Raw genomic sequence first — 18,073 nt, 5'->3', positions numbered from 1 at the left:
TCATTTAAATATTGACCCTTTAAGTGTTATGCAACTCTAAGCCGGCCTTCTGTAATTGGTCTTCTGCTCCAGGTAGGTAGGACTGCAGTGTGTTTCTTTAAATGAAAAAAAGACAAAATGGCAAAACTTATTAAAAAAGATAGAGATTTTTTTAGTGTAGACAGAAATATCTAACTAAAAATCGAGGAATCTCTGTGTGTTTTAGCAGTGTAGACAGAAATATGACATTAATGCCTCTTTAAGTTCAACCCAGTCTCACAGCAGTTTGTGAAATGGTCACGTTATTTTGATCTATTGATTCGTGTACAGGGAAACGATTTTCTATTTTATTTCGTGGTGGTCACCATGAAATTGGAACGATAGCATTTCACAAACTGCCATGCGACTGGGCTGCAGCTGGGCTGGGACACGATCCGCAGTCTCTGGGGGACGCAACAACGGGGCCGCACGCCGGCGACAACAACGGTGACAACAACGGTGACAACGGCGACAACAACGGGACGCGCTACAACAACGGGACGGTTATGGTTAGGAAAAGAAAGACGGGGAAAGGTTGTGGTTAGGAGAAGAAGAACGCGAAAGAAACTACCACACGCGAGACGCAATCTCTGGTCTCCGGGGTGAAAGTCACCCCAAACCAACCTCCTTGCATGGATTTTCGGCTTTTCAATACTACTTGCTACCATGATTGTGCTGTTATCACGTAATATGCTTCCCATTCAAATACATTAGTTTAATATTCGTGCTCACCAACACGATAAAAACAGAAAAACGTGTCCCTGTACACAAATCAATAGATTAAATAACGTCACCATTTCACGAACTGCCATGAGACTGGGCTGCGTTAAATTCCAACCAGGAACCAGAAACACTCAAAGAAGGAAGGAGAGTAGAGGGGGGTGTGGTGTGTTTGGAGGAGGGACTCCATCATTTAGAGAAGTGAACAGTTCCTGGTTTACCAGTGAAGAAGAAAGAGAGGCAGCGTTAAACCATCAGATCCTCCAACATGAACGTCTGTCAGTCTCTGATCTGCTTCTTCTTCCTCAGTGAGTAAACTCAGCTTCTGGTTCTATCATTCTGTCTCTTTTTACTGTGTTCTATTTCTTTATCTTCTTTCTTTATCTACAGTCGCTCAGTTCAACTTTGCAGCAGAAGGGAAACAGTTTGTCATGAGTGGACTCTGTTACAACACATCTTGTATTAGTCCAACATCATATTTTCTGTGGTTAAACAGGATGTGATGAGTGGTGAAAGTCATACTTAGATCTTTTACTCTGAAAAACAATAGAAATACAGTGTGAATAAATTGAGTATTATCATCAAAATGTACTTAAAGTACCAAAAGTGAAAGTTCTCACTATGCAGAATGGCCCATTTCAGAATAATGCAGATTATAATATTATAATGTTTGATGCATTCATGTGTTTATGACTTTAATATCGCAGCTGGGAAAGGTGGAGCTCATTTTAAATACTTTACATACTGCTGGGTATTAGTTAACTTTTTATTTATTATTAATCTAATTCACTTTTGACCTGTGCCTGTTGTTCTGCTGTACTTGTTTTCTAAGCAACCCAATGACCTGCAGTTATTAATGTTGTATTATAACTGTAACAGAGGAAATAGCTCTGCTGCTTCACCATGACTACAGTTTGTTGTAGCTTCACATCACAGGAAACTACAGATCTAAACCTATAGAGGTTCACAGAGGTGATCAACTCACCAGTACAGGCTCTGACTTTATGTTTTCTTTTAATCAACAAACTTGTAACCCATCCCAACACTTTGGTTTCAAAAGAAATTGATCACAAAAAGGAAACTACCTAATAAACTACTTCATTTTAAATGAATGAATGCCATCTTACAGAGGAGAAACACAGAGAAACAGTCGAACAGCATTTTCAAAACCACAGATTATGAATACATCTTGTTTTTAATTCCTTTTTTTTATCTTGACATTGCATGTGGACATTTTATTCTAGTATAATGTTTCCATGTGTTTCATTATTGTTGACTGAATCACTTCATTGCTTTTTGAGTTGTTTTTATTCTTTGTGGAACATTAAATCAGAGTCAGAATCCAGATCTCTGTTGTTTTAAACTGTTACCCCTCAGTCACAGACTGGTTGAACTGGGAAGCTTCCAGTATGACTGTGGGGATCTATGTATGATTTATGGAAATGTGAAACAAATCAGACTGCAACATCTTACAGGAAGTACAGATAGTAACTATTGATTGTTCATCTTTTTAACAGCACTGCAGGATGGAAACATTGGTCTCATCAATGCAGAAATCATCAAGAGTACAGGAACTGAAGGAGGAAACATCACAGTTGGATGCTCCTTCACTTTCACTGGAAAAAGGAGGATCTTCTGTAAGGATGAATGTAAAGAAGGAGACATTCTCATTGAGACAGAAGAGGACACAGCTCAGAGAGGCAGATACAGCATTGAATATAAAAATTCTGCTACAGTTCTGTATGTGAGCATCACAAAGCTGAATAAGTCTGATTCAGGACGGTACTGGTGTCGTTTGGTCAGATCTTTATTCCCATCATCATACCAGGAGATTGAGATCCGAGTTACAGATGGTGAGTTTCTACTGAGAGTCATGTTATTAACTGTTCACTGACAGCTGCTGATGTTTCTAATAACTCAACATGTTTAGTCTAACAGTTGTATTTAGATCTGCATATTTTCATCATTGTGAACTCTAATAAATGCTCCTTTAACAGTTGATGTGTAAAATATGTGATAAACTCAGACGGTCCCACACTGCAGCTGATTGGAATCTTGTTGCACCAAACCCATTGATGACCTTCTGCATTTAGCTGTGTGATTAAAACTGATCTGATCATCACCACTTCTTTGGATCTCTACAATCACTATCTGACTGTTTGATTGTGTTTTTAATGTTTCACAGCTCCAACCTCTCCTCTCAGACCTTCTTCACCCTCAGTCCCATCAGCCTCCACACTGATGACATCACAGAGTTTAAGCTCCACACCTTCATCAGCCTCCCCTGAAACCAGTAAGCAGCCTCCACAGAAACACACAAGTGCTCTGCTGTATGTGGGTCTGACTTTGGTCGTCTTCTTCATCATGTTATCAGTAGCTTTGCTGATTTTCTGCAGGATGAGGGCCAGAAAACCCAAAGGTGAGACTACAGGAAACACACACACACACACACACACACACACACACACACACACACGTCACCCGCTATATCAGTGAAGAAGTCATATCACAACCATTAACACACTAAAGAGACAAACAAATTTGAAAAAAGCAGCTCGTAGGGCTCTCCATCTCGGGCATTGTGGATGTTCATATTACGCAACTGCGGCCTGGGCGACGGAGGGTCTTTTGTAACAACGTGGACGGGGTCTCCTAGACTGCACTGCAATGATTGGCTAAAGTCCCCTGAAGTGCTTATACTCCGCTTCAGGAGATGTTTCCAAAGAGTAGACTAATCTACAACAACAGAGCGAGACAGAAGAGAGGAGGTCCATTCTTGGAGACGCTTTATCAATCAGTATGAACGACCAGAGGTTCACGGAAAAAGCATGAAACACATTTAAATCTCTTTAATACCAAGGGGAGGGCCAACAGTCTCAAAGGCCAGGACTCTCACGCGGCCGGCCCGGCTACCAAAACAAAGAACAGATAAAACTCTGACAAAAACTAAAAAAAAACTTTCTGCTCTGGATGCATACAGGCTAGTCTTTTGCTGCTACAGAAAGTTTAGAAAGCTCTTTTTTTAAATGAAGTCACAAAAGGTTTTTTAAAGTCATCTCTTTATTCTAATCCTCTGAACTGCATGTTTTTCAGAACCTCCTCTGGAAACTGAGTACGCTATTGTCACAGAGGTGAGTTTGGGTTCATCTGGACATCTCAGCATCATGAGTGTTTGAGAAACCAGCTGATATTAATACAAAGCCCTGTTCTCTTCCTGCAGGCCAACCGAGTGTATGAGGAGATCAGAGAGGACAGACAGAGCACATCTCCTCCTGTAGAAGTGTCTACAGTTTACACTTACGCCAAATACACCAAACCAGATGGAGTGGAAACCACAGAGGAGTACAGCTTAGTCACTGCACCCACTTCTCAGAAGAAAGTAAGTCAAAAGTCTGGTAGGGTTTTAGGTTTTAGTAAACACCTTCAGGCTGCAGGTGATAGGTACTAGTTTTTATTTACACAGCTGTTTCTCTATCCCTAGCACCTACCTATCTTTGGTGATCATGAGTCATGTAATAATGTTCATTTGCCTTTTTATGTTTGGATGCAGGCTTTGAGACGTGGCCTGAGACAAATGAAAATGTTATTGTACAGCAAAGGACTTTTTTTGTTTCAGTGTCAGAATAGAGAGAAGATTGTGGACAAAAATAGGGATTTTAAATGAACATAATGTTTTCAAAATTAAAAGGAAATCCAGTTATTTACTATGAATGTTAAGATAACATCCATTCATAGTAAATAACTGCATAACTCCATCTGTCTATTTTGTTCATCGAGAGAGAAAAGCAACCTATGGAGGAACAGGAACCAGACCAGTTTGTGATAATACTGTACTGTATCTAAAACTATTGAGGAGGAAGTGTGAACAGAGAGAGGGAGGAAAAGGTGTGGCTGATATGGATATTCATGTTAAACAATAGATTCAGAGATAAAACCCTGTGAACAGTTTACATGAAGAAGCTCACGCTGAAATGATGCTCTTGTGAAGAAACAGGTGAGTAAAGTCAGGTGATAAAGTTTGAGCTTTGTGTTTTCTTGCAGACTGAAGATGACTGGAGTGACCTCACCTACTCTGAGCTGGATGTTCCCAACGGTACAGCTGCCTCGCTGCACAGTGCCCCCTGTGGTGACGCAGATAACGTGGTCTACTCTGTTCCTCGGGTAGAAGCCAGCTCGGCCAGCAGCCATGCCCAAGACGCTTCACCTCCTCTGTACTCTACTGTTACTTCACATCAGCTGTAGCTTCAACGCTGTCAGCGCCACATTTACTCTCTCAGGAGCCAACAGGGGACACAACATGCTTTGAATGAGTTACATTCACTCAAAGAAATCAGTTTTTATCGTTATTGGGGGAAACTATGTCAGTTACAGCTCACATTATCTTTGTTTTTTTTGAAGATGAAATGTTTGTTATTAGCTCTATGTGTTTATTGCTTTTGTATATATGTTATGTATATATTATGTATATATTCTTTTAGCAGTTATGTATTATATTATTAAATACTGTATTTATTCTGTACTTTTCAAACTATAGTGGATGTGTTTAGGTGCTAAATCCAGTCATCATGAGAACAATGGCCTGTACAATTTTAAGTTCCCAATCTTCTGATACCAAATAGTCAATGGTAATTTACATATTTATGAACTTTGTATGATTTGAATATTGGTAGTTTTCTGGCAGTAACCATTATTGTTGCATCAGCAGGACTCATTAAAATAATCTTTGCAATTCAAAAGGTTGAACTAAATCACATTATACAATAATTAAGATAATGTAATCGCTTGGCTCTAGCAGACAAGAAGCAGCTAGCCACCTGTAAGGTCACCCACCTGTCACTCAACGCAGCCACACCTTAATTATGCAGAACTTTGAAGCTGTGATAGGCAGTATTTGTTGGGCGTTATTGGGCAAACATGCCATATATCTCCTCTAGAAAATCTAGCCTGTGACGGGAGACTTTGGCCAATCACAGGTCATTTCAGAGAGAGAGAGAGAGATAGAGAGAGAGAGAGTTAGAGAGAGAGAGAGAGAGAGAGAGAGAGAGAGAGAGAGTTCCTATTGGCTGTTCTTGTCTTGGTTGCGATTTTCTGTTTTCCTGTTTTATTGTGTTCATTTATTCCCCGTTTCCTTGTTGTTTACTGTCTCTTGTGTTCTCTCTTGCTTTTTATTCTGTTTTCATCCTTGTGTATGTTTTATGCTTCAGCTTCCTATTTTATTTTGTAGTCGGTTTTCTCCCATGTCATGTCTTGTTTTACTTCCTGCCTTGTGTTTTCCCGCTTTTGTGATTGTCTGCCCCTCCCTGATGTGTTTCACCTGTTCCTGAGCCCTCGTGTCACCTGTCCCTTGTTTCACCCTTGTTACATTGTGTATTTAGTCTCTGTGTTGTCTTTGTCTGTTGTCAGATCATTGTTTCTGTAAGTCTATCCCCTTTGTTTTGGTGTGCCAGTTTATTTTTGGATGCCTGGTCTTTTGGTTCCTCACCGGTTTTTGGTACCATTTTTGCCTGTTTCTTCAGGACTCCTTTTGTTGTATTGTTTCTTTGTTTTATTAAATCCTCAAGCTCACCACTGCCCTGTTGTCTCTGCATTTTTGGGTCTGCCATTTCCCAAATAATCCTAACAGTTCTGTTTAATGCATTGCCCGGGTGTTAAGAGGGGAGAGCCGCAGGAAGAGGTCTCACTCTACTTCAATTTTTTTCTTTTCTTTCTACCCCCTGCAGCTTTAAGCTCTCATATAATTTAAAAAGTTATGAAAGCGCCCCCCCCCCCACCCCCTCTCCTCTACAGTTGTCATGAAGGGTAAACTTAGCTTTAGAGACCAAAACCGTCTTTTGTACCGTTTCTGTGTTTGGTGGACATTTTAACATGGGTCTTGTTTTTGGAGCTAGTCTCCACATTGGCTTTATGTCTCAGCCCCGCAATTTTGTGCTTGGTAATGTAGGGACATTTAGGGATTACACTGTACCATTTGTTATTGCATAGTTTCTATAGACACAAAGCTGTAACAACTTTTAAAATAATAATAAATCATATTCTTCATGTTGCATAAAGTATCACTTTTCTACAGCAAAATAAAAATAAAAAAATTAAACAAATCAGCTGCCATTTTTTTTTTTTTTTCAATTAAAACACAATGCCTAAATGGATTTTTCAAAAATGTTGATCATTTGAAGCTGGTTAAACTGGTAGATAAAAAAAATAAATAAACATAAAAGAATCAATATAAGACTCAAAAATGTGTTAACAAAGTAGAGATTTTATAGTCATACATTGATTTTACAAAAATATGACTTCCCACTTAAAGATACAACCAAGTCTAAAGAAAACACTTAATAAAGAATAAAGAGTGGTGGAGAGTAGAGGGGGGTGTGATGTGTTTGGAGGAGGGACTCCATCATTTAGAGAAGTGAACAGTTCCTGGTTTACCAGTGAAGAAGAAAGAGAGGCAGCGTTAAACCATCAGATCCTCCAACATGAACATCTGTCAGTCTCTGATCTGCTTCTTCTTCCTCAGTGAGTAAACTCAGCTTCTACTGTCTCTTAATTATGTCATTTTTATTTATTATTTCTTTATCTACAGTGGGTCGGTTCAACTTTGCAGCTGAAGGGAAACAGTTTGTTATTAGTGGACTGTGTTTCATCACCTCTTGTCTCAGTCTAACAACATGTTGGTTTGTGGTCAAACAGGATGTTCAGAGTTGGTATGAGTCTCTTTAAAATGTAGTTCTTTAAAAGTTATCTACTCCAATTAGCCTGACAATCTGCAGTCAACTCTTGATCTCTTGTATTTGTAGTTTTAGAGAAGATTTATATTGTTTAGACTGTTTAGTAGTTATATAATAGTGTTCACCTTTTTAGAGCGGTAGAGAGAAAATAATGATTTTAAATGATTTTATTTGAACCAGCTCCAAAAGAAGAAGTGCAGCAGTAAACATGCACAGCAAAACCTCACACACACACACACACACACACACACACACACACACACACACACACACGTAATATGATATTAAACAAAATACTTAGTATATAGGTTCACATTTTGTCTTAATAAAACATTTCTAAATGTTGCTTTTGATCCTGTTTGTTATGATTGTTTGATATTTGAGGGTTATTTTAGAGCTGAGGATGGATGTTGAGCTAAACATGCAAAACCTCTTTTTTCAAGAGAGACAATCAGCAACGTCATTCTCATATGAGAAGTGGTGAAGTAGAAGAAAAAACTAAAATGCACTTTCAGTTTTTTTCGATTGCTTAAGCACTATTATGAAAACAGGGACCGGTTTTTCAAAACACAACACACAATTAGCACAACCACACACCCAATCAGCAGAACACCTCAGACCCTTTAGTAATGAAACACTCTTGCAAAAACTACACATTATTTTATAAAAAACATATTTTGTTACCATATGAAACACACACATTTCATTTGACTTAATTCTTTTTGAACCAGTTACACACTGCTGTTGCTAACCTAAAACACTTTTAGCAACTCTACTTCTCAGTGATTACAGTACTGTAAATGAAGTACACAGAGAAAGTGCAAATACACAATAAGTTCACCAAACACTACACAAGACCAATGCTGCAGACTGAGGAAAATATAATTCATTTCTCTCCATATACCCAAATCAGTCAATATATCAACATGGAGAATCCCAACAACAACATGTCCCAGTTTTCATACAGCTACTACAATAGTGTGCATAACGCTGTTAACTCAGCAGACAACAGACAGACATAACATACTGTATCCAGTACAGGTTACAATTACAGTAAATAAAAAACAACAAACAAAAAAATTATCTGAAAAAAAACTGAAAATATAGTACAGAAAATACTAGACTTACCTGCTGCATTTTTATAGTGCTTACTATAAACCTGATTGGTGTGTCTACAATTACAGTTTTTTTTCCAATTGCTAACACACTACAGTTTTTCTTGATTGCTTTGACAGAGCAGTCACCTCAAACTTCACATTTTTCAAAACAGTTAACACACAGGCCGAAACAGTGGCACTCATGGTCAAAATGACACATTTTGTTTGCAAAAGGCTCTAACTGTACCAAAACATTTAAAATATGCAACAAAAGCTAATTTTGCCTTCAAACAACACAACTTGCAAACAAGTGTATGAGCTCTTCAAATCAACCATTACACAGTGGACAACAAAATCAAAATACAGCACTCAGTGTGAATCAGTGCACCATTGCTTGTCACTGTAGTCTATTACTGTACGTAGCTTTCATGCCAGTGCCATTTGTTGTCAAATTTGCCTTCTTGCAAAGAATTCATTTTATTGATTCCATTAATTCTTATTTTCAAACTGTGGCTGAAAACTGAAATACTGTAAATATTACACATAATACATGTAAACCAAAATAATTTCTATTAGAGTATAAGAAATTAAGAAAATAAAAATAAGATATATTACAGTAAAGTATAAAGATCTATTACTGTAGAGTATAAGAAATAGACACTATTGACAGTATATTCTGTCTTGGTGATGGGGCCACATGACCTAACCCTGCAGACTGATTGCTAATTGAAGATTTGTGTGAAGGAGTGTCAAACAGCTGCTTCAGTGATTTCATACTGATGTAGGTAGTTTCTAATAGTTAGGAACAGGTGGTTTCTGTTTGGTTACCATAGCTAAAACAACAGAGTTTGGACTGCTTGAATGACATCCGTGTTAACTGTTCTGCAAAAGGATGGGGAAAATGTGTCAATCCAATGAGAAAGGGTTAACACATTTGCAAGAGGTGTCTTCTGCTCTGCTAAAGACATTGATGATGAAAACCGAGTGGATCCCAGTTTCTTTAAGCAGGTCAAAGCAATCAAGAAAAACTGTAAAATGACATGCATAGCACAACTATTTAAACTGACACAGAGAGAGCAAAACCTCTTCTCAAGTCTCCAAAAGTCTAAACACATTTTCTGCTTTACACACATTTTGCTATTCAAAATGGCACTTTTTACATTAAATGCACTGAACACGGGTCTCTGCATAAGACACAACAATCTGACATAAAGTCACATGTTTGCCATTTCAAAACACTGCCATTCAAAATGACACTACATGAGCTAATTGGCCAATATATGTGTCACCTGGCCAAACACCTCAATGGTTGTTACCACTTTAATTAGGAAGTGAGCACTCTGAAAAGACCACAGTTTACTGTTTTTTGTGAGCATATTTTTGTTCAGTCCAATGTAAATATATCTGCTGTGCATATGTTGCACTGACTTGTTTGGTGAAAAATAAAAAAAAATTATGTTTCAACTGCATGTGTGTGTATCTGCAAATATTTCTGTGCATGTGAACAATCTGAAGAATTTTCTACAATTTGAACTATTTTAGTATTATGGCAAAGCATACTAAAGACGAGAGTGTTTTTCATTATGCCCAACAGTGTGTAGTTGGTTAGACAAAAATCTGGTAATGTGAATGAAGTGTGCGCCATTTGGTGCAAAAGTTTGATTTTGATAATGCTATATGTAGTTTTGGTTGCAGTGCTTCATTTTGCAGGATATATGAGGTATTTTGCAGTTTAGGTGTGTGGTTTTGTGAATTGTGTTAAGTATTTTGATAAAACCAGCCTAGTTTGCAAAATTGTGTTTTAGCAATTGGAAAAAACTGTAAGCAATCATGTGTTTGCACACCTGATGGCTGTGTTTCACAGATTGGCTTACAGGTGTGGTAATATTACAGTCAGTGCTTTGGAATTGCAAGGAAGTGACATCATGATATTCTTCTGTGTCTAATGAATACAAGTGTGTTTAGTGTTTTGCAAATCAATGTATGTATTGTTTTGCAAAATGTGTGAGGCTGACATTGTGCTTATAGTGGTGCACATCTGGGCCAATGTTTTGCTCCTTTAGTGTAAGGTTTTGATAATTGTGTAATACTTTAGATTTCAGTGTGTAAGCAATCAGCAAAAACTGTAATAATATTGATTTAAAAGGTATAAATATTTTCGACAAAGAAATAAAAATTGCACAACTGGCAGATGACACCATTCTGTTTTAAAGGACAAAAATCAACTGCCTTGTGCTTTAACTTTGGTTGAACAATTCTTCAGGGCCTCAGGTCTTACAGTAAGCTGAATGTTTCCAATTGTGAGATATTACCCTTACATGAGCGTGATGTCAGTGTTCTGAATGATATTCCAGTAAAGCACACTGTTAAATATTTAGGAATTCACATAACCAAGAACATAGCCGATAGACAGCAGCTAAATTTTACATCAAAAATGGCCCAAACAAAAGGTATTCTTAACTCTTGTTTGCAAAGAGATTTAAGGATGTTTGGTAGAAGGCTCTTGGTCAAGGCAGATGGTCTCTCCCATTTTGTTTACCCCTCTCTCTCATTATTGATCAATGATAAAACACTTAAAGAGATTAATAACATTTTTCTCGACTTCATCTGGAAAAATAAACCTCACAAACTTAAAAAGGAGGTTCTTTCTGACTGTAAAGCACAGGGTGGTGTAGACTTTTTGGACTTCACAGACACCGTAAACTCATTTAGAATTGCTGGATCAGGAGATGTCTTATATATTCCAATTCCTTGTGGTTTTTTATTCCTAATCATATATTTAACTGAGTTGGTGGTCTTTCCTTCCTTTTAAAATGTGACTATGTTCCCACCAAATTACCTGTCAAGTTATCTAAATTTCACCAACACTGTCTTCTTGCTTGGAAACTGTGTTTCATTCACAACTTCTCGCCTCATAAAACACTTATTTGGAACAATGCAGATATTGCAATTAAAAACAAATCCCTGTTTTTCTCTAGATGGTTTGAATGTGGCATCCATAATATTATTTTTTTATTTGATAGTTCTGGCGCTATTTTTACATATGAAAATGTTTTATCACGTCATGGCTTCCCAGTCCCATTTAGGGAATTTAACGCACTGATTAAAGCTATTCCTAAGGGTTTAATCCATCTCATGAAAAGTCACCTGTCTTTTGGTTTGGACAATGTAACACAACATGAGTTAATTTTGAATGGGATTGATGTGGTAGACAACAAATGTGATAATAAACATATTCGTCAGATCTTTCAATTCAGAAAAAGAATAACTCCTAGAGGGAAATTCTACTGGGGATCTTTACGTAATTCCTGATATTAACTGGAAAAGAGCTTGGTTGTTACCTAGTAAATACTGCATTACAAATGAAGTGAGGGAGGTTCAGTTCAAAATTCTTCATAAAATATACCCTGTAGCCAAATATTGCTAGTGCTTGTTCCTTTTGTGGTGATATAGATAAAACACAATCACACCTATTTTTTGAATGTGAGAAAACTAAAACATTTCTCAATGACTTAAATAGACACCTTTTTGATCCACCTTACTCTCTTAGCGTAAAAGAGTTTCTTTTTTATTATGATAATCCTGATAATAACACTTTGGAATATGTAGTGAACTTTTTTGTTTTGCAAGCTAAGTTTTTTATTCATAAACAGAAATGGCAAAAAGGACAGCCTTCCTTCCAGGTATTTAAGTTAGAAATAGATTTGCTCCTTAAATCACTTCATAGCAGTGCTCGAAGTGGGCCGGTACTCACTGGTACGCAGTACCGGTGTTGCACCGAAATCTGTGACCCGCCGTGATCTGTGTCCCTCCTGTTAAAAGGTAGCGCCCCCTCCGTGGTTAAGGTTAGGGACAAGGGTTTGGCTCAGGTTGAGGTAGGGGGACACCGATCTCGATGGGTCACAGATTTCGGTGTAACACCGGCACTTCTACATTTTACTCTTAAGCGTACCTGCACTTTTTCTTGCGTACCGCTACTTCTCGCATGTAGCCAGTACTCTACCACTGACAGAGAAAGCGTCAGTGTCAAAGAGAGTGACCCTAACGTTACATAAACTACACTACCAAGAGGGCACTACGTGATTTACCATCACAAATCACCTACCCTATCAGATGTTCGCTTAGCCACGGACGCTAGTTTGGAAAAGCTGTCTGATGCCTGCAGCCTGACCGTAACAGATTTATCACTGCTGAAAACCTAGAAACTAAAAAGAAGTGTGTTGAGTTTGTTTCGGACACCGCACACACTGTGTACAACACTTACACTTATTCCACCAACTCTGCTCCGGTCGCATCTACACGTCTGCTTCCTCTCTCTATTTCTCTTCTGTCCCCTTCACACACACACACACACACACACACACACACACACACACACACACACACACACACACACACACACACACACACACACACACACGCACACACACACACACACACACACACACACATGCACAGAGCTCTCTTAAAGGAGCCGCAGCACCATTTTACAACAGCTGTCAAGAGAATGACTGACACACACACACACACACACACACACACACACACACACACACACACACACACACACACACACACACACACACACACACAATACATACATTTATGTTGTTAATAAATAACAATAAATTGTTGTACCAGCAATATCTCCAAGTTTTGTTTTTCACTGTAGAAATCTCAAATGTTATAATGATTTGCCAATGCAAGAGAGTACCGGCACCTTTTTTTTCCCACTTCAAGCACTGCTTCATATAATTAAAAATAACCAACCGGCTTATGTGTCTCCTCTATACAGTCTGGAAATCCTGAACAGTTTTCCTCTTTGTTTTGTTTTGTTTTGTATGTGATATGTTTTGGTTGTTGTTCTTGTTGTATGTGTCTTGTTTTTGTATGGAAAACTGTATTGTCATACCATGACAGTGTATGTTGTTTTTGTGTATTTGTATCTGTAAGCATCAATAAAAAACAATAAAAAAAAATAAAAAAATACAAGTGTGTTTAGTGTTTTGCATATCACTGTGTGTATTGTTTTGCAAAATGTGTGAGGCTGACATTGTGTTTATAGTGGTGCATATCTGGGCAAATGTTTTGCTCCTTTAGTGTAAGGTTTTGCTAATTGTGATGTGAACATTGACGGTTCTCACCGGTTTGAGAAACAACCAATCAGAGCTTTGGAAGTGGGATTAACATTAAAGACATCTTCCTTCACAGGCCAAAATAAAGTTCTGTGTGAACAATGTTTGGATGATCAGCGAGATTGTAATAACTGACCAGTGGTGGGTCAGTGGGATGTATGAAGTTAAGTTCCAGTGTTCCACAGAGGAAAATCAAATGACAAAATATAAAACAAAAAGGTGTGTTTGTTTGAACTCTGTAGCTCCATCTGCCCCGAGTGGAGCTGCTATCTGACTACAGCTGCAGATAGTTGAGAAGAAAATCAATCTTTTGAAAACAATCAGACAAGTTATGATCAATCAAAATCAATCGGCATAAAGAATTTCTTTTCATTAAACTCAATAATGTTTATGCTTATCATCATATGTATCATTTGTACTGGTTTGACAGTTTGTGTTGATTTTCTACAAACAAACAAACAACAAACTTTCTGTCCTTCTGACTGTGTCTGAATGTGTTTTGAGGAAGATTCATAAAGCCCAGGATAAACTCAAACTTTGACTTTATGTATGTCAAAGTATGTATGTAATCGTGCTGCCTCTAAATCTGACCTCCCATTCTGTCTGAACACAGTAATGTTTCCATGTTTCATTATTGTTGACTGAATCACTTCATTGCTTTTTGAGTTGTTTTTATTCTCTGTGGAACATTAAATCAGAGTCAGACTGTGAGATTATTTTAATGCTTGAAATCTGAAAGAATCCAGATCTCTGTTGTTTTAAACTGTTACCCCTCAGTCACAGACTGGTTGAACTGGGCAGCTCCCAGTATGACTGTGGGGATCTATGTATGATTTATGGAAATGTGAAACAAATCAGACTGCAACGTCTTACAGGAAGTACAGATAGTAACTATTGATTGTTCATCTTTTTAACAGCACTGCAGGATGGAAACATTGGTCTCATCAATGCAGAAATCATCAAGAGTACAGGAACTGAAGGAGGAAACATCACAGTTGGATGCTCCTTCACTTTCTCTGGAAGGAGGAGTATCTTCTGTAAGGACGAATGTAAAGATGGAGACATTCTCATTGACACAGAAGAGTACGCAGCTCAGAGAGGCAGATACAGCATTGAATATAAAACAACATTTTCTGGTACAGTTGTGAATGTGAGCATCAGAAACCTGACTCAGTCTGACTCAGGACGGTACAGATGTGGTTTGGACAGATCTTTCCCATTCTCACCATCATACCAGGAGATTGAGATCCGAGTTACAGATGGTGAGTTTCTACTGAGAGTCATGTTATTAACTGTTCACTGACAGCTGCTGATGTTTAACATAACTCAACATGTTTAGTCTAACAGTTGTATTTAGAGCTGCATATTTTCATCATTGTGAACTCTGATGAATGCTCCTTTAACAGTTGATGTGTAAAATATGTGATAAACTCAGATGGTCCCACACTGCAGCTGATTGGAATCTTGTTGCTCCAAACCCATTGATGACCTTCTGCATTTAGCTGTGTGATTAAAACACATGGATGTTAGCACAGAGTTCTCTGCAGGGAGCATCTGATCATCACCACTTCTTTGGATCTCTACAATCACTATCTGACTGTTTGATTGTGTTTTTAATGTTTCACAGCTCCAACCTCTCCTCTCAGACCTTCTTCACCATCAGTCCCATCAGCCTCCACACTGATGACATCACAGAGTTTAAACTCTGTGACACCAGTTGCACCTCCAGCTCCAGGTACATATAATTTATTGTTTGTATATGTATGTGGATACAGTATATACTGTGTTTATGCAAATACATGAATATACTTGTATGTATAGATGTAATATTCATTGTTGGTGTAAATGGTATAAAATGGTTATAAAGTATCAATTTAAAGTTAAGTTAAGTTGATGTTACTATTAGTTGGACAATACAGCATGAATGATCTCTCAGGTCCCTCATGTACCTTGGAGTCCAGTTTATGATGCCAGATATATTTAATACTGAACCAGGAAGTGTAAAACCAACGTGTTCTTCTGCTCAAACAGCCTCAAGAGCTCTGCTGTATGTGGGTCTGACTATGGTCGTCTTCTTCATCATGTTATCAGTAGCTTTGCTGATTTTCTGCAGGAAGAGAGCCAGGAAACCCAAAGGTGAGACTACAGGAAACACACACACACATACACTTAATATATCCGTGAAGTCACAACATAATATAACATAACATAACTATTTTCACACAGAAGAGACAAATTAAATAAAGTTTAAAAAGTTGTTGAAAATTCAGTCAAGCTAAAATGAACCGACTCTAATGAGTTTTATCGTTACCTATTATCTGTCAAGCTGCCATCATCATTCATTTCCACCACTTTTCACCACACAAGTTTCATGAACAGAGAGGATCCAAACACTGGAAGAACCTCCACGTCCACTCCTTCTAAACTCTGAATTTTGGAGGAAAAAAATAACTTCAATAGTCTGGTCAAATCATTTAACAAAAATTAAGTCCCCCGGACAGATAAAGGGGATCTGTGATTGGTTGTTAGTGCACAGTCACAGCTCATTCAGGCTGCTGATTGGTCGACTGAACGTGCTGCTGCTCTCCTCCAATCACTGAACAGTCTGCCCAGAGAGCCATGTAGATCACGTTCACCAAGAAATAATGGTGACTGTCTTCAAGAGGAGTTCAAGTTCATCAACATTCAAAACTACGACGTCGACCTAGAGCATCAGCATCTCAGACCAAAACTAACGGGCGACTCAGCCAACAAATACTTTGTCTGTTCCTCAGGTTCAAACAAGAGAGGAAACACAGACATCACCAGGACTGAGGTGACTTTCTCTAACTCATCTATCTTTGTTAACTCTCCCTGTTAGCTTTTAATATGGCTGCTGATGCACTGTGAGAAGGAAACACAGCAGTTCAAGTGTGATTGCACAGTTTGCAAAACATGTTGTGTAAAACTACAATCCAAGATGTTAAATTCAAGTATGTGGATGTGCACTACCAACAGTAATAAATAAAGTAAGCATGTTGTCTGAGAAGCTCAGAGTGGAAAGGTGTGAATGTTTAGCATATTTAAACATTTTATTTGTGCATTGATGCTCCATTAAAGTCTGAAATAGATCAATGTTTTTTTAGCCTGGGGTCTCGGAAACAAGTTGTGAACACCCCTTGGACATTATTATCAGCACACTGTTAAATGTTTTCTTTTATTTTAATCCTGCAGTTATAAAGCAACATGATGATTCATTTGGAGACATGTTTCTGTCCACCTGAATGAAAAATACAGCAGACAGACACAGTTAGAGGCTGGTAAACATAGTGGAACATGTATCATCTAAATAATCAATATTTTTTTCCAGAAGTTTTTTAAGATGAAAACCGAGCCAAAACCAGAGTGAATATTAAACTTGCAGCTTATTCCACTGTGCTAAAAACATCCAATATGACATATGTTTGCTCTTCACTGAGAACAGCTGTGGTCAGCTGGGTGTCACAACAGCTGTAATGAACTCAAATAGTGACATCTTTAACAGAGGAAAGAAGTGATCAAAGTGTCAACAGAAACCTCTCAAACCACAGCAGCATAGTCCACTTCTCTCTATACTCAGTATGCTCCAAACACTCATTACCTACCAACCACTAACCCTAACCCTAACACTCATTGTTCCAGCAAAACGCAGATAAATACACAGCTTCTGTTTCCCTCTCATGGACAAACCTTTTGCATTTTGGAAACACTTTCACATCCCAAAAATACATATCCAGACGCGGTGCCACAGTATTTGAGATGTGTGGTTAAAGCAACACTAGAGAACTTTTCCCACTTCGGTCCCCCTATAGGTTGTCTCATTGGAACTACAGCTCGTGCTACCCGATCCGTAAACTTGCATAATGTAATGTAACGGACAGTTCCACTTCCAACCTGTAGGGGGACCGAAGCGGGAAAAGTTCTCTAGTGTTGCTTTAAGTTGCTGTTTCTGTGTTTTGATTGCATTTTTGTGTTCAGATTGACCTCTACGAGAACTATACATACATATATATATATATATATATATATATATGTGTGTGTGTATATATATATATATATATATATATATATATATATATATATATATATATATATATGTATATATATATATATGTATGTATGTATGTATATAAATATATATATGTATGTATGTATATATGTTCTTTTTTTAAATTTAAAAAACAGATAAATAAGAACATGTACATCTCAGCACAATCTTCCAAAATGATTGTAAGTGATTCAAATACGAAATTCAAAAAGGAAGAAGTAAAAAAAAACAAAAAAAAAACTTTTCTGGTCCTTTTTCTATTTTATCCTTTAGTTAAATATAAAACAATTTGAAGCTTCATTTATTTATACA

At 37.7% G+C, this 18,073-nt stretch overlaps 2 protein-coding genes and 1 long non-coding RNA gene across 4 annotated transcripts in view; 2 read left to right on the top strand and 1 right to left on the bottom strand.

The window, feature by feature from the left end:
- Nucleotides 1-900: 900 nt before the first annotated feature.
- LOC116059249 (CMRF35-like molecule 1) lies at nucleotides 901-5,154 on the top strand. The gene is made up of 6 exons (XM_031312226.2): nucleotides 901-1,046; nucleotides 2,256-2,591; nucleotides 2,924-3,157; nucleotides 3,832-3,869; nucleotides 3,959-4,117; nucleotides 4,780-5,154. Exons 1-6 carry the CDS (start codon nucleotides 1,007-1,009, stop codon nucleotides 4,978-4,980), a joined length of 1,008 nt encoding a protein of 335 aa, XP_031168086.1. The 5' UTR covers nucleotides 901-1,006; the 3' UTR covers nucleotides 4,981-5,154.
- A 1,943-nt stretch (nucleotides 5,155-7,097) lies between these two features.
- The window catches only part of LOC116059240 (CMRF35-like molecule 9), a 45,087-nt gene continuing 34,111 nt past the window's right edge, over nucleotides 7,098-18,073 (top strand). For both annotated transcript variants that reach the window (XM_036008255.1, XM_036008253.1), the window contains exons 1-3: nucleotides 7,098-7,251; nucleotides 14,613-14,957; nucleotides 15,323-15,383. In XM_036008255.1, coding sequence (XP_035864148.1) covers nucleotides 7,212-7,251; nucleotides 14,613-14,957; nucleotides 15,323-15,383 — 446 coding nt within the window. In that variant the 5' untranslated portion in view covers nucleotides 7,098-7,211. The remainder of the gene's footprint in view (nucleotides 7,252-14,612; nucleotides 14,958-15,322; nucleotides 15,384-18,073) is intronic.
- LOC118496462 lies at nucleotides 14,265-14,680 on the bottom strand. Its single transcript, XR_004899029.1, has 3 exons — nucleotides 14,611-14,680; nucleotides 14,481-14,488; nucleotides 14,265-14,374 (listed from the first exon to the last, which is right to left on the bottom strand). It is a non-coding gene; the product is annotated as an uncharacterized LOC118496462 (long non-coding RNA).

Source organism: Sander lucioperca, chromosome 12 (assembly GCF_008315115.2).
Source record: "Sander lucioperca isolate FBNREF2018 chromosome 12, SLUC_FBN_1.2, whole genome shotgun sequence".
Lineage (NCBI taxonomy): Eukaryota > Metazoa > Chordata > Actinopteri > Perciformes > Percidae > Sander > Sander lucioperca.
The sequence above is the reverse complement of the archived record's forward strand: the minus strand, read 5'-3'. Positions and strand labels throughout refer to the sequence as shown.

Coding starts and splice junctions, on each gene's coding strand:
- LOC116059249 (XM_031312226.2), top strand. CDS start 1,007: ATGAACGTCTGTCAGTCTCTGATCTGCTTCTTCTTCCTCA. Junction 1,047..2,255: donor GATCTGCTTCTTCTTCCTCA/GTGAGTAAACTC, acceptor TCTTTTTAACAG/CACTGCAGGATGGAAACATT. Junction 3,870..3,958: donor AGTACGCTATTGTCACAGAG/GTGAGTTTGGGT, acceptor CTCTTCCTGCAG/GCCAACCGAGTGTATGAGGA.